Source organism: Tachypleus tridentatus, chromosome 13 (genome assembly GCF_004210375.1).
Source record: "Tachypleus tridentatus isolate NWPU-2018 chromosome 13, ASM421037v1, whole genome shotgun sequence".
NCBI classification, from domain to species: Eukaryota; Metazoa; Arthropoda; class Merostomata; order Xiphosura; family Limulidae; genus Tachypleus; species Tachypleus tridentatus.
Genome location: NC_134837.1, coordinates 215,823,455 through 215,851,449, shown reverse-complemented (window position 1 = coordinate 215,851,449; position 27,995 = coordinate 215,823,455). Strand labels below are relative to the sequence as shown.

The 27,995-nt window shown below is 29.6% G+C and overlaps 1 protein-coding gene across 2 annotated transcripts in view; it reads right to left on the bottom strand.

Annotated features, from left to right (window-relative positions):
- Positions 1 to 27,995, bottom strand: part of LOC143239877 (CD109 antigen-like) — an 88,651-nt gene that overhangs the window by 27,078 nt on the left and 33,578 nt on the right. The window contains exons 3-20 of one of the 2 annotated variants that reach the window (XM_076481485.1): positions 26,509 to 26,732; positions 26,069 to 26,094; positions 25,545 to 25,695; positions 24,606 to 24,679; positions 23,387 to 23,438; positions 22,708 to 22,781; positions 19,018 to 19,057; positions 18,223 to 18,307; positions 16,661 to 16,772; positions 15,009 to 15,230; positions 13,946 to 14,296; positions 13,212 to 13,406; positions 12,359 to 12,508; positions 11,171 to 11,296; positions 10,800 to 10,854; positions 10,049 to 10,199; positions 2,453 to 2,570; positions 1,651 to 1,764 (exon numbers count right to left, since the gene is read on the bottom strand). In XM_076481485.1, coding sequence (XP_076337600.1) covers positions 1,651 to 1,764; positions 2,453 to 2,570; positions 10,049 to 10,199; positions 10,800 to 10,854; positions 11,171 to 11,296; positions 12,359 to 12,508; positions 13,212 to 13,406; positions 13,946 to 14,296; positions 15,009 to 15,230; positions 16,661 to 16,772; positions 18,223 to 18,307; positions 19,018 to 19,057; positions 22,708 to 22,781; positions 23,387 to 23,438; positions 24,606 to 24,679; positions 25,545 to 25,695; positions 26,069 to 26,094; positions 26,509 to 26,732 — 2,320 coding nt within the window. Of the gene's footprint in view, positions 1 to 1,650; positions 1,765 to 2,452; positions 2,571 to 4,079; positions 4,237 to 10,048; positions 10,200 to 10,799; positions 10,855 to 11,170; positions 11,297 to 12,358; positions 12,509 to 13,211; positions 13,407 to 13,945; positions 14,297 to 15,008; positions 15,231 to 16,660; positions 16,773 to 18,222; positions 18,308 to 19,017; positions 19,058 to 22,707; positions 22,782 to 23,386; positions 23,439 to 24,605; positions 24,680 to 25,544; positions 25,696 to 26,068; positions 26,095 to 26,508; positions 26,733 to 27,995 lie in introns of both variants that reach the window. The other variant, XM_076481484.1, reaches the window with a different exon arrangement.

Here is a 27,995-nt window from a genome sequence, read left to right as displayed (position 1 = left end):
ACAAGCCATAATGTTGAAAGAGTGGATTGCTGGCAGACTGATGTTATCCATGGCTTGATAACGTCAGCAGTATTATCAAAAACAGTGCCTAAGAAAAGTAGGAAGATGTAAGTCCCCAAGATAAATGGAGGGTAAACAGATATGAGTTAAATCCAAATCCCTACAAATAAGATATCAACAACAAATAAAGCACATACATAATGCTAGAGCTGAGAATGATACAAGGGCTAATGTAGAAGAGAAAGTTTGAAGGGTATCTGTAAAAATCCCTCAGGATTTCTGTGGAAAGCCTCCAAAAGCAGATATATGAAAATAAAAAAGATACCTAACAAGGGTAGTGAGTATAAGACAAAGGCAAGAATATTGGCTATGTGTGAGATTAACATAAAATTTAGGAGGTGGTCACGAAATAGATAATACAGCTTTCGTGGGTTTTCACTGATGGTAAGAAAGGGCATACTGATTACAGGCTCTCAGAGGGCATGGCATCCTTATCTCTTCACCTAACTGGTAGAGAAAATGATCTGCATAGACACAAATATTAGGAGAGGATTGAAATACTAAATATGGTTGAAAATAATGATCTTGTAACAAAGAAGAATGAGGAGAGTGAAAAATAGTGGACAAAAAGACAAGCATCACAAACCTGAGATATAAAAATCTGTGAAGGCCAAGGTGAAGCTTCGACTGGTATTTGGAAGGGACGGCAAACTCGGGAGAAGGTAAAAGACAAAATTCTCGTTATTCTGAATTTCTTCAGCAGTATTATGAGGAGCCTGAGTGATGTTAGGGGACAAAGGTTGATCCATGTAATATTCAATCTCCCAACATACAATAGCAGAAAGATTCATCACTGGGTCACCCATACTCAAGGCCTGATACAAAACATTAATTGTTGGTGTTACTCCTGATGTTGCACTGGTGACTTCAAAATTCATTACTCCCAAAATTTGCACAAAATTGTCGAGGCCAGAAATGGAGCAGCAATAATAAACTGGGAGAAAATGTAGTAAAGAAAGAAAAAACAAAACATTTAAATCAAAAATAAAATTACATGTTGCATGGGAAGCACTAAGCACAAAAGAAAACATCTTTACTCAAAATATGACAAATGAAAAGTAAAGGTTTGGTAGGTGAGTGTAGAGCGAGTCATAGGTATGATGTGAGCATGTTATGCTACTATTGGTTATTAGAATATACACGATGATTTGCAGAAAACACATGTTAAAATATACTAATTTCAACAAGGGGGAAGAGCAAGGCTTGTGACATTCAGAAAGAAAAAGTTTGCACATAGAGGGCAGAACTGAATGAGAATCTTGTGAGAAGAGGTAAGTACCATACTGGAATAATTTGAGTCACTTCTTTTCCACAAGTTTCAGTCTTTAACATGAGACTTTTGAGGTGTACTTCTACAGTTTTTTTAAACATTATACACATACAATAATGTTAACATGAAGCTTTATTTGCACTTAAAAAATCGAATGTAATCACTCATTAAAATCTGTGGAATAAAAGCTGTAAATTGTTCTGCAAATGACTACATCAAACAAGCAACTGTGATTGAAAAGTTTGAATATTGTTGAGAAAATGACAAATTGTCTGTAATTATCAATAATTTCCATTTTAATACCAGATACTGATATTTACCTTTATAGGATTATCATTGTAATTAAATACTACGGCCTGAATTGCTACAGATTCTCCCCTCAATATAGCATAGGGAAGGCTCAACTTAATAAAGAATGGACGAAAAACAGTCACCTATGAGATAAAAATATCGAGGTATTTTGGAAATTGAATTACCATTTTGATATTCACATGTCAAACAAGTTTTGATGAACATTATGTAAGCAATTTTACCAATTAGAAAGCTTCATACTTTTTCTTAAATAGACAATGAAACACTAATAAAGTTAAGGTTAAAACAATCGACATAATTTTTATATTTTCCATTTTTCTTTTTGATTCTTAGCTTTTCTATTAAATGTGAATCTTTTGAGCTTTCTGTACTACAAAGATACAAGTTCAGTCGAAGTAAAAAAAGGTCTGAATGTTTTTTATATATACATTTATGGATTAGTTCATGTCTAATGTATTTTACACATGCTGGAAATGACAGGAAAAAAGAGCAAATATTAACAAACACAAGGTACTATTACTATTGTAAAAGGCTACAGAACTACACTCTTAGAAATCAAGAATCGACATGTGAAGCAACATTTAAAGTTTAAACAAACAGTGCTAAGTTGCATAAAATATTAACAAAGAATTAGCTACTTACAGGAAATCCAAAATTTTATTTAAAACTAAAATATTTTTATAATTTTATTAATAAATACAAGTTTTTTTTCCTTTATAAAGCATCTCACTTGATGTCACGTCCTAGTCTAGCTCTGTGTTGATCTAGAACAAGATAAATATTTATGTAAGCTGTTTGGAATTATACTACCTTAGTTGTGCTTAGTGATATGCCTAGCCCTGTAATAGAATCCATAGCAAAAGCACTAACAATCCAAGATGTGATGGTGTCAGGAACTTCACTTGATACTACAGCTTTTCCATCATTGCTATCAAAGGAGAGGAAAAAAAAAATTCCAAAAACACGCATGTATGTATATGTACTCTACATTAATTTTCTAACAGAAAACACATATGTAGAAACTTGTTTATTACAAAATAGAAAACAAGAAAAACAAGTATTGACAACACAATCATGTACTGAAATAGTCTTATTTGTATTAAAAAAGCAGTATATTATTTAAGCATAACAAAATGTGATTTTACACAAAAACAAATATCTTACTGTATCTACCTTTTGCTCATATGTCACTGTAGTTGACATTTTTTTTATAGCTGAATAAACTTTGATGATTTGTGGTTTTTTCTTAAATTTCATGCAAAGCTACATGAGAGCTATTAACACTAGCCATCCTTAATTTAGCAGTGTAAGACTATAGAGAAGGAAGCTAGTCATTACCACCCACCACCAACTCTTGGGCTACTCTTTTACCAACAAATAGTGGGATTGACTGTCACATTATAATGCCCCCACAGATGAAATTGCGAGCATGTTTAGTGCAACAGAGATTCGAACCCGTGACCCTCAGATTACGAGTCGAATGCCTTAACCCATCTGGCTCTTCCAGGCCTAACTTTGGTGAAATAAGTAAATTGCTAGATAACTTCCAATGTACTAAGTTTTTTTTAAATTGCTTTTTGCAGTTTTCAGGAAACATTACGAAGACAGTACATAGAATATAGAACTAATAACTTAAGATAGTTTAATACAATTAATTAATGTAAAATTTAAACAACTTTAAAAATAAAATTATGTTTAAAAGTGAGGACACAAGAATAAACATGAACTATTTACTAAAAGGTTATCCAATGGGAAGGGTTTTATATAATTATTTAGTGTTGTAAATTGAAAATGTAATTTTTAAGGAGAGAAATTTTATAAATCAGAGGTAAAATATTTTGTAACTGAATATAATTTAGATATAAAAAGAACTTAAAAAAGGGCAACTACACTGTAATTTATTGAACAAAATGTAAAAGAATTACTAAAATAACCTTGTTTTCTTTTCTATATTTCTTAAAGGCAATAAAACTGATAAGAGAGGACTACAGTTTACATGTAGTTCAATTTAGACCAGTCAATTTGTTTTAAAACAAAAGTAATGAAAAGATAAAACCATGTCTTTTCACATTACTCAAGTTGTTAAAAGGGTAAATCTTTATATACTTTGCCAAGTGCTTATTAAAAAAATTAAGAGTAAGTATTTTGATGCTAAATATACTCTTTGGAACTACCAGATCAGACATGATGTACACCAAGGAAGCTGAAGCTTTACAAATAAATGATCCAATTTGCAGTTTAAGCACAAATCATGTTATCTTTCATTCACTACTTCTACTGATAAATGTAATAACTGTAACAAAATCTAAAAAAATCTCTACAGATCATACTCTATATATATTTAGCAATAAGAATATAGAATTTGTGTGTTTCACATTTCACTATAACTGAACAATTTCCATAGTTTTATACTCTATGCCTCTAACAATGCAACTACCCTGCAGTTGAGTTGATCCACAACCAAGTTTCAGGAAACTCTTTTCGCAGTACAATATACTGTGGACCTTTAGGAGTTGTCTCTGGCAGTTGAGAAGGTGGCTGTAGAGCATAATCTAATGGATTTTCATCGATGACAATAACACCTCGAGGCTGTGCTGTTGTGAAGACAGAAGGAAAGAACAGGAACGTGTACAAAGAGGATGGACAAAAGACAAGAAGTAATAGGGTACCTTATGTCCAGTAGTTTGGAAGAAACCTTACTACCATGCTAATATTTTTCACAGGTTAATACTGATATTATCCAATGGTATCAGTTAAACAAGATGAGATGTTTTTTCACTTAGCTTCCTCCTCGAAATAATTCCCAAGTACTACTTATGAGCCAAGTATGAAATACCTTTAACCACATTGTTTTCTACAATGATCAAATTTAAAGTGTTTATTGATATAAATATATCTGTAGAATTTATTTTAATAAAAATGAAAATTTTCCCAAGTGGAGCTATATTTTGCAACATTTATCTTTTGTTAATAACAAGGTTTGGGTTATGTCTGACCATAACTTAAAACATATTTCAATTCAGTTATATTTTATTACATACGGAAATACTTCTAAGGAAGATGTAGTACACACACATTATTTGCCTCAAAGGAATTAACTAAAACATGTTAACCTTTTGGATGCTATAATCAGATTTAACTGACTTGATATTTATAGTCGTTTGGTACAACAAGCATATTTACCCCATGCTGTTGCAAAATCTTTTCCTCATAGTGAAACAATCTGAATATTCATATATCTTTAAATTCACCCAATTTAGTACTGCATGTACATACATCACTAGGCAAAAGCACAACTAATAGATTTTGATATTGAAATAGTACTAAAAATGGTCAAATTCTAAATTTCATTTGTAAATGGATAACTGACACTTTGAGAACTCACTTGAAATTTAATTATGCACTCAAAGGGTTAAAGAAGTACAGTTTTTAAGATTTATGCTTTTACTTGTTTTACAATAAAATATGTTTGCAAATTATTAGTTATTTAATATTTATTGTATTATAAAACATTTACATTAGTTCATTACATCACATTTTGTTCAGTGTAACTCAGTGATGGTATGTGAATTATGTCAAATTGCTTTATTTTTCTACGTTTATGAGATATCACCTACTGTTTAAACTAAAGAAGAATTTTTGTCTTTTTGTTTCTCTCAATTGCTTTTGGATAGATTTACATTAAAAGAGTATTACTTAAAGTGCTAAATCTTTGAGTATTACTTAAAGTGCTAAATCTTTGAGTATTACTTAAAGTGCTAAATCTTTGTTCAACTTAAAATCCTCATAAATCTTACCAGCACTTTTTAGAATGAAAATAAACTCAATCTTGTAAGCTTATATTTCTAATATTGTTTATAACTCTTAATATGACAACATTTAATTATAGAAAAATATTCATCTTATTTAAGTATTACATACTTGTGCATTAATTTCATAAACACAACATTTTAAAATTTAACTGGACAACAGGTACACCTAAAAAATAGATTTTGTTAACAGCTTAGACAAAACAATCATCATGCATCACTTACCAGTTACCCCATGATTGAAAGAGATCAATGTAACATCATGCATAGCTCAGTCATATTTGATTAAATAACAAAGATCATGCATTGATTGTTTATAGATATCCATACAAACTATTACATGTGAACATGGCCACGGTTCATGCACACAAAGAAATTTCTTGTAATTTTTACCATTTCTTTTGTTGTTTGTTTCACTTTGCACAAAGCTACATCAGGGATATCTATGCTAGCTACCCCTAATTTTAAGGTGATAAACTAAAAAGAAGGCAGCTAGTTAACACCACTACTGCCAACTCTTGGGATATTGTTTTATCAATAAACAATGGTGCTGACCATAACAACATCCCTACAGTTAAAGGGGCAGGAATGTCTGATGACAGGATTTGAACCAGTAACCCAAAGATTACACAGATCTGCAAATTTAAACTTCATAAAAGTTGTTTTGGTTTTAATAACAGATTTTGTATAAGTCAGCTATGCAGATTTTGAAAATAATATATTTTTTAATCACGTAAGAATTTTTTTTACAAATTGGGAAGAAAAACAAAGAAACTGCTACTTAGATAAATTATTATTTTGCTTAACACAACGAAAATTTGTTATTAATATCTTTGGGTTCTAGAATGATTCACGAGATTTTCACATAGCATTTGATTAAGAGAAATCTGTAGCCAGTCAGAATTTTAAGCATAACAAAATATGATCCAATTTCAATGAAAATGATTAACTTATGTATAAGTACACATGATATTTTGTGAAAAATCTCTACATGATAGAGAAAAATTGATATCATTTCTGGAATTTCTGTTGAACATGTAGAAATTTCAAGAAAATAAAACCATTGCAGGACTGTAATATAGGCCAAGTGCCTTAACCACCAGGACTTCTTTTTAATTGTTTCATATTTGTTCACTGACAACCACTGTGTAATCACATTGAAAGTATTTTATTATCTCACAAAATCATCTTGGAACAATCCATGCTCCATAAACACAGCTGAAGTAGGAATTTCTATCTCAAAATGATATACACACACACACATATTTTATATGTGTTAGAGAACAGTAAATAAAGCATAATTTTTAAACATAAAAGATGAAAATTGGAAAAAAAAAGGATTAAATATTTTGCTACAGCTCAATCAGTTAAAGAAAAAACAACAACACTGCATTGATAACTCATTCTGACTGCTTTGGTCAATACATCTTTACTCTTAGGTTTGAGGGAGACTAGCTTACAACAAGCTTCAGAAAATCCAGTTCTCTGTGTGAAACAGGATGTGCTTAATATATCAATGTTTGTTTGTCTTGTTAGAATGTTTAAAATATTAAACACTGTGTTACTTATGATGAGACACCTAAACAGAGTTAAAAACAATTTCAAGATACAAAGAAGAAAAACAAACAAACATCATTTTATACCTTAAGGCAGCATTTCCCAAAATGTGGGGGTGAATACCCCAGGAGGCACAAATGATTAGAGTCGAGTCAATAGTGCAATAATGTAAAATTAAGAATTCTATTATATTTTTAATTAATGAAAATGAGTAATTACTGCAACAAAAAGAGTGAGCATGGAAGAAATAATTTTTATCAAAGGGTGTCATGGATGAAAAAAAGTTTAAGAAATGCCTCAATAAGGAATAAAAAGAGCAGAGCATTTAACATTCAATTAAAGTGTTGGTAATGTATTCTAAGTCTCATTATTAATAGTTCTCACACCAACAACCACATAGAACAAGTAAAATATTTTAGAAGTTTATGTTATGTTTTATGCATAAACAGAAAACACCACATCATCATGCAAAGAGTATCGTTAACACCAAAGCTACAGTTCACACCATCATGCAAAGAGTATCATTAACACCAAAGCTACATTTCACAGCATTATGCAGTGGAAAAAATACCACAACAATTTAATCCAACAACTACTTTTCCATATTATGATACAGAAAACCTTTCCTGTATTACTCCAATTGTAATTACATTAAATAAAATTGTCAAAGAATGCACATTGCAATGATTGATCTCAGAATGGTATTTTGGCCCCAAACAGATCTTGTTCATCAGTAAATATAAAATGTTCATATCCACAAGCAGTAATTAAACCTAGTTTATTAAATAATAAGATTAACTTTGAAAGCAGAGATGACAATTACAATGTAAATGTTATTTCAATACTCAAAAAAGTAACCTAGAATATCCATGTTTTTCTAACAATGTTAGGATAATTTTTTTTCTAGTTAAGGACACAGCTTATTAAATACCTCAAAGATTTAACCTCATTTAACTCTCAAATATGATGTAGACAACTTCAGTCAGACCTATTAACATTGATAAACAAGCATGGAAGATGAGAAATATTACATAACATTTAGCTCAAAACTAAAACTCAGTCCAAAATTATTGTTTCATTATAAATATTTCACAACATAATTACTGACCAAAAGAAAAATGTTTCCACTTAAACCAGTGTGAATAAAACATCTGGATGTTTCCTGTAAAGCACAGTTTAGACACATATCCCACAAACATCATGGTCTGTGCAGATGAATGCAAAGCGTATCTTACAGTTCTAGCAAATAATACACAAAACTGAAAGTTTTTCTCCAGTTCACTCATACATTTAACAAGCATTAAAAACAAACAAGCAAGCAGCATGAATTTTGTGTGGTGCAAGTTAAAGTAATGCTATAATATAATAAGTGCAAAGCATTAGATTATAGATGTTAACTAGAAGTTGGCTTAGGCAAGTTTCACTTGTTAGATAAAAGGTTTTTCAGAATGGCCAGAATCATTAGGACAACCAATAATTAACTTGCATAAAATTCTGTTATTCATATCTTGAAAAAAAAGATGGAGGGGAATTCTACAAAAATAAAATTTTAGACCAAGGCCAGAATATCCAATCAAAGGACCTGAATGTAAGTAATTTTTAGATATGACAAAATCTTACCACTGCCAATCATAACTATTGCTCTAAAACATGTTATCCTCCATTTAGAGCAAAATTAATCAATTTGCTTATGGGGTTGATCAAGCTTTTAATACATGATATATTGCACTGCAAATACTAATTAGGTAAATTCTCACATGAATGAAAGCAATTAGTTATATCATATATCATCATTAACTCTTAATTAGAATGTAATACATGGTTAACTCTTGATATACTGTTATTAGACTATTATTTTAATTTTGGCAATCATAAAACAATCTGCCTACCTGCAGCATATTAATTAGATACTTTCCTATCCAAAAATAAAACTAGTAGCAGAATTATATAACTTAGTAGTGGTACCTAAAGTATTTCTAAGAGATATAAAAGTTACTCATTTAAGTAATTTCTATTAAAATAGTTTTTAAGTACATCATTTCTTACCTATGAAATATACAATACTTTGAAATTTTAAACAAAGGACGAATATTCCAGTAGATAGGAAAATAGAATTAAGAGAACATAATACATTAGCCACAAAACATCATTTCAAAAAAAATTTACAACCTAATGGAAATTACAAATCTTTGCGAGCATGTAAGATGGTTCAAAGTAAATGAAAACTATGGAAATGATTTCACTTCCTATACAGCCAGTAAGGTATGATAGAAATAAAACAACTTATATAATAATGTTTTATAGTATGAAGTGTTGGAACATCAGAGCTCTGAACATCAATGTCACCTTATACACACAGATTAAATGGCCCAGTTAGAGACCCCTAAGGTTCAGATAAATGTGTAAAAATGTGTTCATAGTTGAAAGTGCAAAACATATTCAGTAGTATACACTCTTGGAGAGTCTAAAGCCCTTTTTTCTGATGTTCCTCTACTGATAACTTCAAGTGATTCATATACACAAAGATACAAAACCCAAACATCACACATCTGACCCAATAACAACAGTACCTAATCATTCTGTTGCACAAGTTCTGTCTTTTTTTTTAGCATCAAATACTATGAGCCCCCAATTTGTATCTTGCCTAACAACCCATAGTACCTTAGGTCATCACCAATGTCCTATGTCCAAAATCGTCTCATCAATATATAATTATTAATATCATACAACTTGGATAAAGGGAGATATATGTGAACATGTGTTGATGAATATGAATTATAAAGTATGATATGTAAACAGTACAACAAGTTTATCCCTATTCTCATAAGGGAAAGGGGAATAATTAAACTGTTTTTTCAACAAGGTACTATAGCTTCAAGAGAACAATTCATATTTTAATTTTAAAATTTGTCTTCAACAGATAAATTTGTTTTCACAAGAATGGTAAAGATTCTATAGAAAAATATTGTGAAATATTTCATTTTATTAGATCTGCCTAACTTCATTCTGGCCATTCCATTCTAAAGGTTAATAACCATACCCTGCTTCTGTGTTACTCCAAAGCCATGTTTCAGGAAAATATTTTCGAAGTTTAACATCTTTGTTATCTACAGACTGAACATTTTCCAAAAATGGTGAAGCATAATCATCTTCAATTTCTTCAAAGGCTACTGAATTGGATCTATAGAATACTTCAAACAAAAATTACTTGTGTGGAAAAAAAACAACACATTTCAGTGAAAATAAATTCAACTTTATAATACCATTTTTAAAACCATTATCATCTACAAATCATATTTTGCATTTCTAATACAAATCATTATCTATACTTTTAAAAGCCACTTAAAGTCTTAGCACTTGTACTGGTTATAATTTTCATATTCAGGTTTGTGAGCTAATGCCTAATTTATTAAGCTTCTCACATTAGCTACCACCACAAGACTACCCAACCTAGATTCACAAGTTCATAATTTTTTTGAAGTTATGATCCCACCATAAGATGGGTAAGAACTGCAAATTAAACTGTTTAAATCTGGAAAATAGTTCAGAGGAGCTGCTATAATGTTAAAATTACCACATCATTGATGTAAACTTAAGTGTAGTACTTGCACTTTTATTTGTTATAATATAACTGATTATTTAAAATTTAACTGTTGTGTTTGCAGAAGGTGAGTTTCAGTGCACAAAACTGCATAAAATTACTGTGAAAAATGATAACAATACTTTTAATAAATGTGAAAAAATTCTAAGTAAAATCAAATTGTAAAGCTTATGTAACATACGACACTTACTCAGTTCTTCATACTTGTACACAAGACCATTGGTTAGGATCACAACCCCAGAATCCTTAAAATAACAAACACCATAAACTTCATATAATTATTATAAAATAGTAAATCAGATGTGATACAGTGAATGCAAAACTACAACATTTCATGTATAAGATCATTTCTCTCCCTTTAAATGGTTATGTCCATAAAACACGAGCATGAATTTATATATTAATAAACTATAAAACTGGTATACATGTTTAACTAAACTGCAATGAGACTGCACATTTTGTAAACTTTATACAGTTTGCTTTTTTCTTACAGATAGCAGTTTGTAAAAAAAACACGAAGGATCATTAAATTAATTAAATATTTATTAATAATAAACTTACACTAAATATCTGAGATGCAGAACTAGAACCTGGCCACCAAAGGGAACGCTTCCTCCGTCGCTTGTACCATGGAGGCCAAAATTTGTTTTCCTTGCCAGCATCGTAAGTGCCAAGTTCTTCTATAACCTGTACGAACAGCATCAACTCATTTATATTCAAAATGTAACAAATATATTTTTAAGCTGTATGCATGTTTGAGGTTTGTATACATGAGACTTAAAGGGCACCTTACTCATATCAGAACAAGACCACTTCTACATATTCTTCTAAGGCTGATGACACCTTGACAACTTGTTACAGTCATTATATTTACTAGATCACTTTTGGTACGATAAACTTTTTTTTATAAACAACCTTGCAAGTTGTAAAATAGATCAAAATATGTATCAAGTATTTATTCATCGTAAAACTTTAGCAAATTATGAATGACTTTGTAGAGCTGCTTTGAGCAAGTTTTTCAAAATTTTCAACAGGCATTACTTCCTAAAATAATTATTTAACAGGACTTCACATTTCATTTAGAGTAAGCTTAATAAATCTGAAAAGATTTAAACTATCTACACAGTTCTATAAATTCACAAAACTGCATTACTTATTTCAATTATTCATTAAATCTTAATGCAAACTGTTCTAACTAAGGTCTGTGTCATTAGATTTTATAGACACTAATATCTGGTTTGAACATATTTCATTTTCAAAGTTAAGGAATGTCAAAGTGTCAAATGTGGTGAAATACTTAAGTTAAAATATTATTATTTTACTGTGTGAATAACCAAAGTATTGACAAGCTATTTCTGAAAATAAACTTTAATGGATCATCAAAAAGAAAAGAAAAAACTTTGAAGTAAGATCTGACTGTTTTGATGCTCCACCATCTCAATCTTATATAAACCAGTTCATATATTTTAACTTAATTGGGCAAAATATAGTAGTTAGTCTCTTAATTGCTTGAATTATATCTGTGAAAAACCCACTGTGTTTCATTTATATCTAATTTGAGATCCTCCCCCATTGCATGATTTCTTCATTTACATAAATGGCACTTTATTTAGCCTTGCTGAAAATATTTATTACATTTGGAATTTTAGAAGTTTCTTCAGGTGACTTTGTGAGATAAATACTAACATACATTTTTTGGCTAGGTCACAAAATGGAGTAAGTCAAACAATGTTAACTGTTAGCACTTACATCTTGTTGTGTAATGTCATTTCCAGATTTCAATAACAGAATACTTTGGTCAATACCTAGCACTCCAACATAGGCGTTAGGCTTAGTTTGGACTTCCACTGCTACCCTGCCACCAGGTTTTGTTGTTTGTACATCTGTACTGAGGGTAACCTAAAAATAAATAATCCCAATATTTTTCTTCTTTAGTGCAATTTTTCTGACAAGAAAAGCATTTTAAAAACAAAATCATATTTGACTTCAAAGATTAGTTTGAATTCCTCCCTTACTTTACCATGAAACTCTAAAGGAAAATTTATGTATGTAAACATAAGTGTTCATGCTTAATTGACATTCTAAAAAGAAAGGATCTAATATTTTATGAAACTCATTTAAATCTAAATTTCAAACAATTAATTACTTGAGTGTTGTGTATCAATGCAAAAACTCAAACATTTATAAGAGAAAGAACACGTAAATGAAATTTGGTAGGGATAATTTCACATGATATGATGACAGTTTCAGTTTTAAATAAAAACTATTTATAAATGAGGTGTCATAATTTTGAAAAAGAAATAAACTTGAACATGTTGTTTATACAAACCTAGACAGTTTTATTATTGGGGTAGTGTGAAATATTGTAATAAACAACTATATACTCTTTGTTTTGAAACAATTTAACTTCACTTGGGCTACATATGATTATTTTGATATAAACATAAAATGTTCTGTTCTGGTAAAATGCTATCCTTGAGGCAACTGATAATAATAATAATAGAAAAACAAGAAGTAAAAGACCATAAAATGTATTTCTAGCTTTCAATGAGATATTTATGAAACCAAAAGATTCACTATACAAACTGAAAAGTATACAGACCCCTGTTCTAAAAACACCATCCACTTCAAAGTTGACAGAATCAGCTACTATTTCTTTGTTTTCTTTACGAACATAATACACCACTACTCGGGCCTTTGGAGCCATGCGATGAGTGAGCAAGAAACTAAACTTGTGCATAGTCACATCTGGTACTTTTACTGTTTGAGCAAACACAATATCTCCTCTTCCCATAACCTGATGAAAAAGTTATAGGTCATCTTACTTCTAAATAGGGTTAAGTCTAATAATTTTTGACTCATAAAAACTAAGGAAAAATGAGTGTACCCAATTAATTTTAAAAAGCATTTATATTTGTAAATAAAAGTAGGTGTTTGTGAGAGTTTCCTTTTAAAATTTTTTCATTATTTTAAAACTCCACAGTATTATTAAAAAATGAGATGGAAAATAGCATAAAACAGGTATTTGGTGTTCTTAAACAAAAATATTGAAATATTACTTATGTCTATAACCCTGTAAAAACATACCAAATTATACAAAAAACACAAACTGATTCTTAATAGAAAAAACATGCTAAAAGAAAGTTAGCTGCAAATTAACATACAAAACAATAGATACAAGTCAAAAACATAAGTAATGCAGAAAACACAAAAATTACAATTAGCTTGATAAGATATGTAAAGCATTATACAGATAAGGAAAATATAATAAAAGATAAGAAAACATGAAAAATCTATAAAGTAAGTGTATAACTTACTAATGTACAAAAATAATACCTGATAGACAAGCTGAGATATAGGTTCTGTTGCATTCACTTCAAACTCAACATTCTGAGCAACCACTGGAACAGGTGTTAGCATGGTAACTTGTATAAAGTTTCTACTGGGAGAACGTGCTGCTTCAACACCGTCAATGTAGTGAATCTGTCCTCGAAATTCGGCCTGCATCCCTAACACATAAATATCATCCTCATTAGGAGGATAAAATTCAAGTTTAACTAGGCCATTCTTGGGTACCCAATAAAATGATGTTTTCCAAGAACTTTCATTATAAGAGTATCCATATCTCAGCTTCAGCTGATTTTCTCTGTCATCCACTGGGGTATCATCTTGATAGGCAACTTTTAGCTGCAAGAACAAAAGACTCATGAGGAATAACCTACTCTCCTGGAAGGGCTTTGGAGAGTATATAACACTGATGTTCAGCTCCATATTTATAAATAATTTCAGATGCAATACAAAATACACTTAATCTTTCCATTTTAACTTGGTTTTAGATTTTGAAGTAAACATATTTGTGGTTATGTTATCCAACTATTTCATTATGCCAAACCACAACAATTAACAACTGCTTCAGAATTTCATATATGTTACTTTCTTAACTATATATTTACTTATTTCAGACATTTTAACTGAGTAAATCACTTTTCATTACAACATACACAACACAATGAGAGACTGAAAGACAATTTTGTTTTTAATTACTTCATAAAGTAAATCTTACTGTGCCAATTATTTTGTAACTAACAAAATTTCTCTATAGTACTGGTTGATCTACCACTGTTATTTAAGTGAGTTTATCTTTAATATTATGCATTCAAAGAAACATATATAAATATTACTAACATTACAACATACATATGCAATATCTAAACATATAAAACAATACATTTGCAGATATTTTCAATCTTATAAATATTCTAATTATAGGCAGTTATTTAATGTTCAATATTTAACATATTTAATATTTAAGGAAAGACAGAAATGTTTTGAATTTAGAGAACTTATTTTCATATGTCTGTATCTATCTGATGATAAATACACGTGTACAATGACTTACAAAACATGTGTATTTCAGACCAGGCTTAAAGGTTTCAGATGTTTTGATTAACTGAACTTTAACTTCATTATCATAAATCCACAGAGTGTTAGTAGTGTTGTATTTCCTGCTGGTCAACCCATCCTCCACAAGAGCAAAGAACTCTATCTCTCTTCTAAACAAGTCTTTCCGTAATTTTAAATCTCTTTGTAAAGTCAAAGGAATGTCTACAGTTCCATCAATCTGCAAAAATAAATTAAAAATAATTTTTTTGATAATATAAACTTTATATGCAAGAATTAAATATTAGGATAACTTACCCAAATAACTTACAGTGAAGATTTTCATTCACCTTATGCTATCATCATAATAAATTTTTCCTTCACAAAATGCATATAATTTATCAGACCTATTATTATTAGACTAAGGAAAATTGTCACAGTTTAGAGTTTATTTTATTTGCATAGTGCATGCCAGGTTATGTAACACTATGTTTCATTATGACAAAGAATTAAAAAATATATACAATATTATTCTCCAATTCTTTAATGGACATATACATAAAAACAAAATGATAGTAAATAAAAAAATATCAAAATATTATATCAATACATTTTTGATTTACTTTGTCTTACAGAATATTGCATAAAATTACATATTTTTTTCTATTTTTATTTAAATATAAAATGGATTACTTTACTAAATTCTCTTCACTGGCTCATTGTAATTTAGCAGTCTTGAAATGCTAAAAATCAAGTTTCAATACCCTTGATGGGCAGAACATAGATGGTCTATTGGGCAACTTTGTGCTTAAAAAACATAAACTTTACTAAATTAAACATTATGGTGACTAGTCTAGGTTACCAGTAAATAAAAGTGGAGTGATAAAATTTAAAGTTTATAGCTGTTACACAAATTTCCATTATATATATATATATATTTTCTTTTTATAAGATACATTTGCCCTCTGCTAGTACAGTGGTAAGTCTACAGATTTACAATGCTAAAATCAGGAGTTCAATTGCCTTTGGTGAGCTCAGCAGATAACAGATAGTCTGATGTGGCTTTGCTATAAGAAAACACACACACACACACTGATACATTTAAACTGTAAATAAGCATTTAGTATGTAGTTTCAATGCATTATTCCAATATCTCAATGTACTTTAAAATGTTGTAAGCATTAAAAAACAACAACTGAGTAAGATATAAAGAAAATGATTAAAAATTCAATATAAAAAAATTAAGTTTCAGTTAATCAGATCCTTACCTAGTGAAGTATACAAGTCATCTGCAGATGTTATTTACATGTTAGATCCTTACCTAGAATCTGAAATCAGATCCTTACCTAGTGAAGTATACAAGTCATCTGCAGATGTTATTTATGTTTTTTTCTTTAAATTTTCTTAATCATTTTTGTAATTTACCACACTTTAGCTGTAGTTGTTAGTCTTATTATACTGTCAAGTTTCCCAAATTATTTATCACGTTAAGTCAACTCCTGTTTATATCCATGTTGCTAAATATCAAGCATTTAAATGTTAAAAGATTATTTTATATAAAACTATTACTATGGTTTTAAACTGCATTCAAATCAGCAGAAATTAAAGTAAAAATATGAAGAGCTTACACAGTTTTAAAGACAAAAGTAGAAGCTGTGGGCAAAATCTCACCTTGACTTTCCTCTGAATAGATTCGTATGGCCTAACAGACAAAATGTTGTATCTGGTGCGTGGAGCAACTGTAAGAGTAAGATCTCCTTTCACAGGCTTACCATAGGTATATCTGATGAAGAACCATACTGTTAGTTTACTAATGACTAAGGTTTCATGTAGGGGTTCTAATAAATTGTACATTAGATACAAACATAAATTTATACAATACTAACAAATGTTTCTCAAGCTCACTACGAGTGTTCTTTACAGAGTGTAATAATTAATGCCAATCAGCATAATTTTAAGTTTACACTTTCACCAGTAATATCTGTAATAGCACAAGAATCCTGTCATTATTTAGTTATATAAACCACAAAGGATATTAAAGTTCATGTCATAGTAGTACTAACTTAAATCAACATCGAGCTTTCTTGAAACAAATTATTTATTTTCTAAGGACTGAAAGCCTTTCTTTTTGATTATTAATACAGGGTGATGCAAAAAGTTGCACGTTATCATAATTTTCAGCAATGACCTTATAACTATTCAAAATGTACACTAATTATATCAGAAAAGGATAATTTAGAGTCTTGCAAAGTTAATGACATTTTAACTTTTTACACACAAACATAAAAAAAAAGTGGACACAGAAACCAGTCTTACAAAAATCTTAATAAGAGCAGTATTTATCATTGTAAAGCATGACTTTTAAATCACATCATATATTTGTTTCATTAATAACAACTACAATATATTCTCAGACATATCCAAGTCATATATGAACTTTATGAATTACTATTTGATATTCTTCTTTCTACAGCAAGGCATGAAACCTAATTTTACCAAAATAGGGCCAATAATTTTCATTATATCATATATACATGATTGAATGTAGTTCTTTGGTCACAGCTTTAGTCTATTAGCCTGAAGTACATGCATCCAAACAAAATTCAGGAAAAAGTTTTGTCTCAAAGTTTATAAACTTATTCCTAATTGACTTTGCATAAGAATAAGATTTGTGAATTCACTCCGCAGAAATAAGATACCTATCGAACGACATCAACTCTATCGTTACCTCTGCAAAACTGATTTATTCCAATTTATTCTATTATAAAGTAATCATATATCAAAATAAATGTTTTATATTTTTCTGTAAACTTGGTAAACACTTTATTGTAAATGAAAAAAAAAACATTTTAAAGCAGTATCATAATGTCTTGAGAACAAGCTAGGTTTTTTTCATATGATATATTTGTAGTATATATATACACACATAGATATGCAGGTACATAAGAAATATTGATGTGCAAGTGTTTTAAAAGTCTATTACTCCATATTGTAAACATTATAAATACAAAAGCTCCTTGTCAGTTTTAAAAACAAAGTGATTTTTGTATCTAAACCTTATTCTGTATTTGACAACCTGGTGATTGTATTTTTGTGTGTTTATTTTCATTTAATCTATTGCTAACAGGAGTAGACAAACTGGGATATTGCTACAAAACCATAATGCTAATGACTTTTAGATATCCAAAATAAACACTATTTCAACTTTCAGAAGTTTATAAAGAAAAACTTACATGGCTCTAACAGTTGTAACAATGGAAGACTTGTTGTAAGTGGCATAAGGAGGAAGATCAATCTTCACTTCAAAGGTAGGAAGAACTGTAAGAAGACAAATCGTGTGAAAACATTAACTATTAGATGAAAAAAAAATTTAACAGTCGCACAAAATTATCTCCAAGTGCAAATATAAAACAAGAATGAGAAATAAGTAGAAAAGGAGGCCCTCATTGCAATTAATCAAAGTATTTGTTATAAACTGTTTTTTAAAGTGTGTATTTATGGTTTGGAAGTAAACAGAAGCTAAAGATGTGTTTGTTTCTGTTATTATTAGGCAGCCTATTATGCTATGTTACTTACATACTTGTCTTCTAGTTATAGTTACAGATATTGAATAATGTATAGATGGATTTAGGGACACTAATAAACATACACACACAAATAATAGGTTCCTTCCACATACAACTCTTCTATACTATGTACTAATAAAACATGGTATATAATTTAATACATTTAAAATTAATTTAATACTTTGCTTAAGAAAGTTATTTAACAATATAAAGTTTTAAGTTTTTAGCCATTTGGTAGTGTTTAGTGCACAGAAGTATTTTGATATTGAAAATGTTAAAGACAGTTTTACTGAAATTTGCTATTATTCATTTTAACCCTTTTTCCATTTCACTTTAAATAACTTTCACACAAACATATTTGGTAAGGATATATTTATGGCAAATTTTTCTAGTTTTTGGTTAAAAAAAAAAGGTCAAGAACTTCATGCCAAGATTAATAAAAACATTTTATTGTATACTCACCATACTCAGCAACAGTAAATGATTTGTTAAAGCTCTGGCCCTAGAATTGAAAATATAACAGAGATCGATAAAGAGGATTATTTTTGAGTTAACGTTACCAAACAAGTAAACAGGCTCAGACTTGTCTACAGTAAAGAGTAACATATTTAGAATGAATAACATCAATAACAAAATGATCATTATAATCACTATACACCTCTAAAAATTATAAATTAATAACTGATGTGGATAAAAACAAAATTAACAAAGATAGACATGTTACTATATTTTTATGTGATTTCACTACTATAATGATGTGGTATGTGAATATACCAGATGTTTATCTTTCCTAAGGATCAATATTTATTCTGAATTTATTATTAGTACTGAATATGCAAAAATTTTAGCAAGTGGGTCTAGAAAAGTATTGAAGCATCTCACTTCCAGCACTGCCTTACAGCTTTGTTTCTCATGCTTATATCAGATGACACAGACTTGGCTTGTAAAAATACTGCATCATCCTTCTCCTAGTCAAATGAGCAGTTTCTTTGTGTAACTCTCCAAGTAATTAATACTGCCAAAATTATGTCTGATCTAGTAGAGCTGGTTGTTGAAATGCTCATACAAGTATGCACTGTTTTTGTCCTTGTACTAATAAGCATTATGTTTATAGTGCCTTACACTTTATTCAGAGTATATATTCTTAGATCTAAGCTCAGCCTCTATACCTTCTGCAATGTTCCATAATACCATAAACTGCCAAATCTCCAGTTCAATGAACTTATCCAATACAGTTCTTAAGTTAGTTCAGTTCACCTGAAAACATTAAACTTATTATGTATTACTACAATATAATCTAAATTTATTAGGTGTTAGAGTATGTGAAATTTTCATATAACATGTGATATTGTTTATGCAACCACACTGTATGATTACCACTCAATTATCTAAAGTTAGGATGGTTTGATGATCCCAAGATTAATAAAACCCTAGCTTTCTGAGCTATCAAGTAAGTTCAAATACAAGAGATGTATTCATAGGATGTTAAATGATAGTTGCTTGGTTAACATTGTTAAGGGAATTGGCATTAGTAGATGAAATACATAGTCTATCAACAGCTGAGAAAGTCTTCTGACATTTCATTTTTGAGACACTCAGCAACTTTTCTAAGGTAGAACATTTTACGGGGATCACTCACCTGGTCTAGAACATTGGCAAAAACTCTACAGAAAATACAGCTACATCTTTTCTGGGACACACAAAGAGTGTGAACTTAATCACTTGCTGTGAGAGCTGTGCTCTGTCAGGATATTTATTTGATATACACTGTAGCAACAGCAGAAACATTTAATCTTGACATATGAGTAGTTTAGCTAAACAGTCTTTAAAGTGAATTCTGTTGTGATTGTTGTGTGATGCCTGAAAGGAAAACTGAGTTTGACAGAATATTACTATATTGCAGTTACTGAAACATAATCTGCATGTTGTAACCCAAGCACTTTGTTAAAATAATTTGTGTGACAATCAAAGGCAGTCCAGTTCAACCTTTTAACGTATGTGATGAAATACATTGAAAATATGTGTATATGGAAATATGTATGTGTACGAATAAATGTGTGTATATGTGGTCTTACCTGGATAATGAATCATTACATGAAGTCATTTACAAATACTGTATGGGTCACACACACAAAAAGAATGTAACTATTAACTTGCAAATTGAAACAAAGGATTTGATATTGACATTAAAATCTTGTGATATAAGTGAGCCTTTATTACTGACCCACAATGTATTGTTTGAAGATACAGTACACCTGTTATTTTCAACAAAATTAGTGGAAAGATATATCAATTTTTAACAATGAAATAATTCACATGTAACAAGTATTTTTACAAAAGGCTGAAGTAACAGAAATACTTACACTACATATGTGATAAAACAGTTTTAACTGATGTTACTTGGTAAAAGTAATGCAAAATATTTTAATGGGATCAAGTTGGAGTATTCGTGTTAATGAACTTCAGTAGTTAATAAAACGTACAGAAAGTAGCTGAAATACCATAACAAATGTATACTTGGTTATAAAAGATTAATAATTACACATTTTTCTTTAGCATTGTTTCAGTACAAGGTGCAGTTTAAGTTCCATGAAATGCAGGCTGTAAGTAGGTAACATATGAGTATATCATATGTTTTTGTACCATACATTCTTACAGTCATCTATAGTGATTGAGAAATCTGAATTTATTGTGTAGTTTATTTATAAGCAAGTTGCTACAAAACACTTGGTTCAAAAAAGCCTTGAAGTTTCTAAGTTCTACTATTGCCTTGTACCTTTTCATCTATCTCATCTAAGACATCACCCACTTTGTGATTCTGTCTGCAAAGTTTTGTCAAAAAATGTGACAGAGTGTGACAGGTCAGATCAATAAATCATAGATTCCTCTGTGTGTTTATATCTCATACATGTGTACTTAGTTTTTATTGTGATTGGTCTGGAGAGATCTGTGATAATTAAGAGACTCTCAAAGTTTCCCGATTTTACTGTTGCCTTGTGCCTTTTCCTCCATCTCATCTCATACATCACTCACTTTGATTAAAAACATACTACAGTGTTTTTACTAGTTGAATGGATTCTGCCTGTAAGTTTTTGTGAGAAAGAGTGACAGGTTACATACGTTGTAATCACCACACAATATTTAACTGGTCTGCACCTTTTAAAATTTTATCTTACTCTAATTTATCCAGTATGTGTATATATATCTATCTATGGTTGTGCCCAAAATAATAAATATGTGTGGCGCCATCTACCGAATGGTACAACAAACAAAAATCTATATAAAACATTTCATACTTTGGTTATTCAAGATTCAGATAATTATAAAAATAATTGTGGCATGTACAACATTTCTTTATAACAGAACACAATTTCAAATAAAAATACTCTACTCCTAACAAGAACATGACTTTCACTTTCAGGTGAGGTTTGATTACATCTTTATTGATAAAATTTTTAAATGTAGTAGTAAGAAACTTATTTTTTCAATAAATAGTATTACTTTTAATATATAAAAACAGTATAGTTTATATTAATAAAACTTAGGAAAATGTTGAGCTTTGGACATTTAATCATTTTTATTCAATGAGTTCCGTATGATTAAAGAGCACAATAGGAACACTTTTCCCATGCATTACTTCTCAGAAAAAATAAAATAAAAAATTCTTTTTGTAGAAAATTTTCACTTTTCTTAAATTTGTTTTCAATGAAGTATGAATACAATGATTAATAATTACTAGAACAAACAGCCACCTGTAAAGTGGTGTTTCTGCTAGTTTAATTAAATAATACATCCAAATCATAACAGTAGTGTGTATATTTTGTGCAAACAACACACCTTGAGAAACAATAAAATAATTATACAGTTAAATTCTTCAGTGCCAATGACTAAGGTTCTAGAACCAAATTTATTAAATAGAAGTTCTTCATCCTATAAAGAAAAAGTTTAAATTGAAGAACATCTTTATCTTTGTTGTTTAAAAACAACAATCCTAAGAGTTAACTATTATAAAACTTAAGAAATAAGGTGAAAAGTATGAAATTTAATTTGTAGAAGTATTGCAATGCTGAATTTCTGCTCAAAATAGCCAGTTAAGTGCTGAAAAATCAATAAATTAATTATTTAGAGAAGAAGACAACAAGTACAACATACCAAGACATTCACAACAATATGCCAAGCTCCCAGAACAGGTTGATCTGCTAACTGGAAGTCTAAAGACACAATACCTGAAAAAAAAAAAAAACAAAAAAAACAAGAACTTTAATCCAGCTAGGATATTCTTTAATAACATAAATATTAAGTAAGATTTTGTTACACTTGTGCAGTAATGAACCAGTAATAGCAAATTTATTTTGTTTGATTCCACAAAAAATGGGTACAAAAAAAAACGTTTCTGAACCTCTAGGATGTGCATAAAGCAACAATAATATTTATGAACATGTGACTCAATGTCAGTTTTAGCTAAAGATGGCCGGCAAACAAACGAGTGGAAATTAATCTCTATTTTGTTTTTGCATCTTTTTAATGTACACTTGAACAAGTGTTGTGACTGCGATTAGCAATTGCTTTTATGCAAATATATTCCTTGTATTAATTCTATCTTTTGATCCTAAAATACTTTATTTGAAGAATATGTAATGAAAAACAACTTTTAAATCAGTTATCTGATCCCTCTTGGGTTATTGTGAAGCAGGAATAACAAAAAACACTGTCTGCCTAAACCTCCAATAACTGAAAAAACATTCAGCACAAGATGAAATATTTTCCATAATGGTGCAACTTATCTATTGTTAGAAAAAATAAAAGCAAACATAAACCAGTTGTGTCTTACCTTTTGATGTAAATACTCTCTGCCATTGCTTGATTATATTTCCTTTGCCATCCTACAATAAAATATCTGTTAAAAATTATGTTTCATTGTTGAACCATAAATTAGAGATAAACATGCAATTAATACAAGTATGTTACTTGTCAAAAATAATCTATAAATCATATTCATTATGTTCGAGTAGGCAATCACAATGGTGAAATTTAACAAAACAAGAAACGAAAACAAAAGCGAAGTTCAGAGACACTATTCTACAGAGTATAACGGGTGAAGTTTCACGTGTGAAAGAACTGATGGGTACCTAACTAACTCAAATATTCCATGTGATGTGTAATGGAAACAGTGTGACACATACAGAAGCTACAAGCTGTACTGTGAAGAGTCACTTCGAATTACCTGAAGACAGGCAAGCAGACTATCTCCAAAACACACGAGGTTACACCTAAAGATGAGTAAGCAAACTATTCATCCCCCAAACACACGAGGGTACATCTAAAGACAGGTAAATGAAGTACTTCATATGGACTATTTTTATAACTCTCTATAAAAGAAAGTGAAACCTCTAAAAATACTGTTTATTTTAGTCTCACAATGGTTATAGAAATAAAGAGTTTATAAGCACTCAGAATTCCCCTCTATACTATTTTCAATTTCAAAACTCCCTCTATTGTATATGAACAGTTTTTAATTCACTAGATTAAAAGTTCATTGTATGCATTCATTAGTAGTACATCCAATACACAATAATAAATTTATTTTATTTTATTTATCATAAGTAACTAAAATTAACTGATGTGATTTCTTATACATGCTAATGCCTAGCAAGGTTTTAAATGGGCCTTAAACACTGATGATTTCTATCACCACTTACTGCTGTGACAGGTAGTATAAAAAACTGAAAACATTTTAGCTGGTTTGGTTTGTTTTGAATTTTGCACAAAGCTACATGAGGGTTATCTATGCTAGCTGTCCCTAATTTAGCAATGTAAGACTAGACAGAAGGTGGCTAGTCATCACCACCCACTGCCAACTCTTGAGCTACTCTTTTACCAATGAAAACATTTTAGTATAGTAGCGTTACTTTAAAGTTAGTTGGTGGTCATTAAGGTTTTGTGCTACATTTCGAGTATCACAAGTCACAAAATGATGCAACCAGTACAAAAATATATAGTACCACTAATGACGAAACAAACTTACCTCTGTGTTGACAAAAGATGCTTACCGTGATATGGATATCTATAGCACCTGTCACACTAGGAATGAGGAAAGGGTTGACAACAATCACTCTGTACTGGACTGTAAAAACATTTTTACAAATTAATTGTCCTGTTAAAATGTAATTTTCATTTAATTATCTTTGCAAAACCTTAAACAGAACATATTCTAAACTATTATGTAATTCAGTTTACAACTGTGAATCACAAATCTATCATATTTACATTTAAAAAGTTTAGAGAATTTAATAAAATCCATTATCCAAGGTAGCAAGTAACCACAATAAAAGAAATTGATAGCAGACAATGTAATTAACAGCATTTCTATTAGCACTAGTTTTACACAAATTAACTTAAACAACAAAACTTATCCATACATATTACTAAGTAATCATTAATTTATATCAACTGATAATATAACATCTTAGCACTAGTTTTAAATAACATTTATACATACTACTTTAATAAATCAATAGTATAACATTATATTTGGATATTAATATGTATTTTTTGGGGGTAAACATACTGTTTCTTAATTAACAAGTATTGGAAATTCAACAAAGCCCTAGTCCAATAGTTAATTCAAAAGTTTGCAATGTGTACTACAGAATCTATGAAACAAAATATAGTTAGTAATTTAGTAAACCAACACAGTGTTCAGTTCCAATAGAAAAGATTTAAATGTAACAAACTTTGATAAATAAAGTTTCAAGAAAAGCCATCATAGTTGCATTATAAATAACAAAAACCCTAAACAGTTTAAAACCAAATGACTATACAAGTTGAGTGTTTCTCAGGAAATTTTACTTTGCAGTTTGAACACATTTCGACCTAGTTAAAGTTTATGGATAGTTTTATATTTGGATTTTGTTTATGTATCTGGTTTACTATACAATTTCAAATGATGACAAATATATATTATTAATAGTGCTATGTTATTATCGTACCTAGCTCACTGGGTTTGTAGATGGCTTTATCAGTTTGGATGAATACAGAATAGCTTTTATGTTCATATTCCAAAGCTGTTTCATTACGAAAAGTAAGCCCTCCTGTTCCAGACACCGTCAAGTTGTACTTACCAGGTCCCCATTCTCCAATCTGTTGAGGTTATCAGAATTTTAAAAAAATGTAATTTCTTAAGGTAGCATATTATTTCTTCAATAAGTAATATTTGAATACTAAAAAACATATCCATTTATAAAGTTTGAAATACATCATATATTGGGGCAAATGATATAATTATGTAATAACATACTAGTTTATTTCAAAACTTCAATGTGCACAAAAGATTTAATTATTACAATAACTTAATATCAATTAAACAAATGATTGGTTTACTAGTAGAGTTAATTCTTTTAATCCATGAATAAGTTGTTCAAAAATATTTGCTCGAAATTTAAAAAAGAAATTATTTTTTCATACAGAATACTTGTTCACAGTTAATTAAAAAATAAAAAAAATAAAACCTTACCTGAAAATTTAAAATCTGCGTTTCACCTATAAAATAAAAATTATTAAAAAGATAAAAAAACATTCAGGCAGAATAAAAAGGTGTTAGTATATTGTCCAGTACACATTAATTAAATATCATGTCCATAATTCAATTTTGAAGCATATTTAAGATGCCTCATTTGAATATTCAAATTCATTTATAAAAGCACATTCTCCATTATAATACGTATTTTGTCACAGGTAAACAGTTTAAAAATAAACTTTTTACAGAGTTTATTCAGGATAATTTGAAAAATTAAACAAAAGTTATTACTGTTATACCATTTATTAAAAGTTATTTATATCAAACATTTAGGACAGAAAACGTGCAATTATTTGTTTTGCACAAATACAAGTTGACTTTTTTTAATGGACAGACTTAAAAACATAACAAATGATAATAAATCTTGAAAATCGTACCTGAATTCAAAGTGACAACGCTGTTCACTGTATTGAAGTTTCCATTATCTGCTGGTCCAGCCACAGCTACTGTCACCTCCACTGGAGATTTGACATCATGTACTGATACACTGATGTGATACTCAAGATTTGGTCTGAGCTTTGCTGGAGCAACAATTGTGTATGTTGCATTATTAACTGGTGGTGCTGGTGTTGTTGTTTCAATTACAGGGACTTCAGTTGTTCTGTTTCCCAAGACAACATTATAATCAGTTTAACACTTTAAATGTACATAAAATAACCTTAACCATTTCATGCATAGTAAAGGTTATACATTGCTCTCTTCTTACTTAATTCTAAGAAGCAAAGTGTGCATTTGCTAAGAACAATTATAATTACAAAAATCTAATATCTACAGTGGTGTATTTAGGTAGTGGCTAAAGAAATACATGGGATGTAGGGCCCACAAAAATTATTAGTCCCTAGACTCACATAATCTTAAATCCACCACTGAGTACCTCCAAATGCACACTTATTTCTACACTGAATTTTTTCTCGTATTGTTGTTTTAGACATTAAAATTTACTAATTTATTTTTATCAGTTTTAAAATTAACCTGTTACTTTGAAAACTTTTGTTCAAGTACATAACTTGATTACCCAAAACTTTATGATTAAAGAAGCTTTAAACTATATGTGACAGGAATGAAACAGGATTAATATTACATAAATAACAATGGGTGTCTCATTTGTTTTCCTCCCATTAAGCATCCCATTTCAGTTTCTCTGTATCTCAGAACAGCTGGTGTGGGTACTAACACTTTTATTTACAAGCAGAGAACAACATTTTGACCTTCCTTCTTTGTTAACCTGAAGATGACCTAGGAAGGTCAAAACGTTGTTCTCTGCTTATAAATACCAGTGTTAATACCAATAACAGCTGTTCTGAGATGCATTTTCATTTCAAGTGGGTTTCTGGTCATCAAGAGTTTCTCTCTCTCTCTTTTTTTCTTCTTTTTATGACAGTAAATGTACTAATACAGAGAACTAAAAGCAGTCAGAAAATATTCTATAAATATAGGTAATCCTTATAGAATCACATATCATACAATTATTATGGTTTGTATACAAGTGAATTTGAAAGTTTACATTACAGAAAATACAACTAATGTTTTTTAATTCAGTGTTTATCAAAGTTTTTCCTTTTTAACTTTTATCAAAAAACAACAACAACATCTTTATGATGAAACAATAGCTATTCACTAATACTTACTACATAAAAATAAGTTTAATTTATTATGGTTTTATATTTATTGTTAGAAAGTCTCTAGCACAGTTGGGTAACAAGTTACTAAAATTATACTTGCCTAGCTGTGTAGAAGATACATATGGTTCAAGAGGCTATCAAATAAGTTATTTTGCTAAAAATTTTCTTAACTAATTTAACCTGTGTGTAATTGGAATTTCTGAATCATAAGTATGGACACACCTCTGACAAGTGAGGTCAAC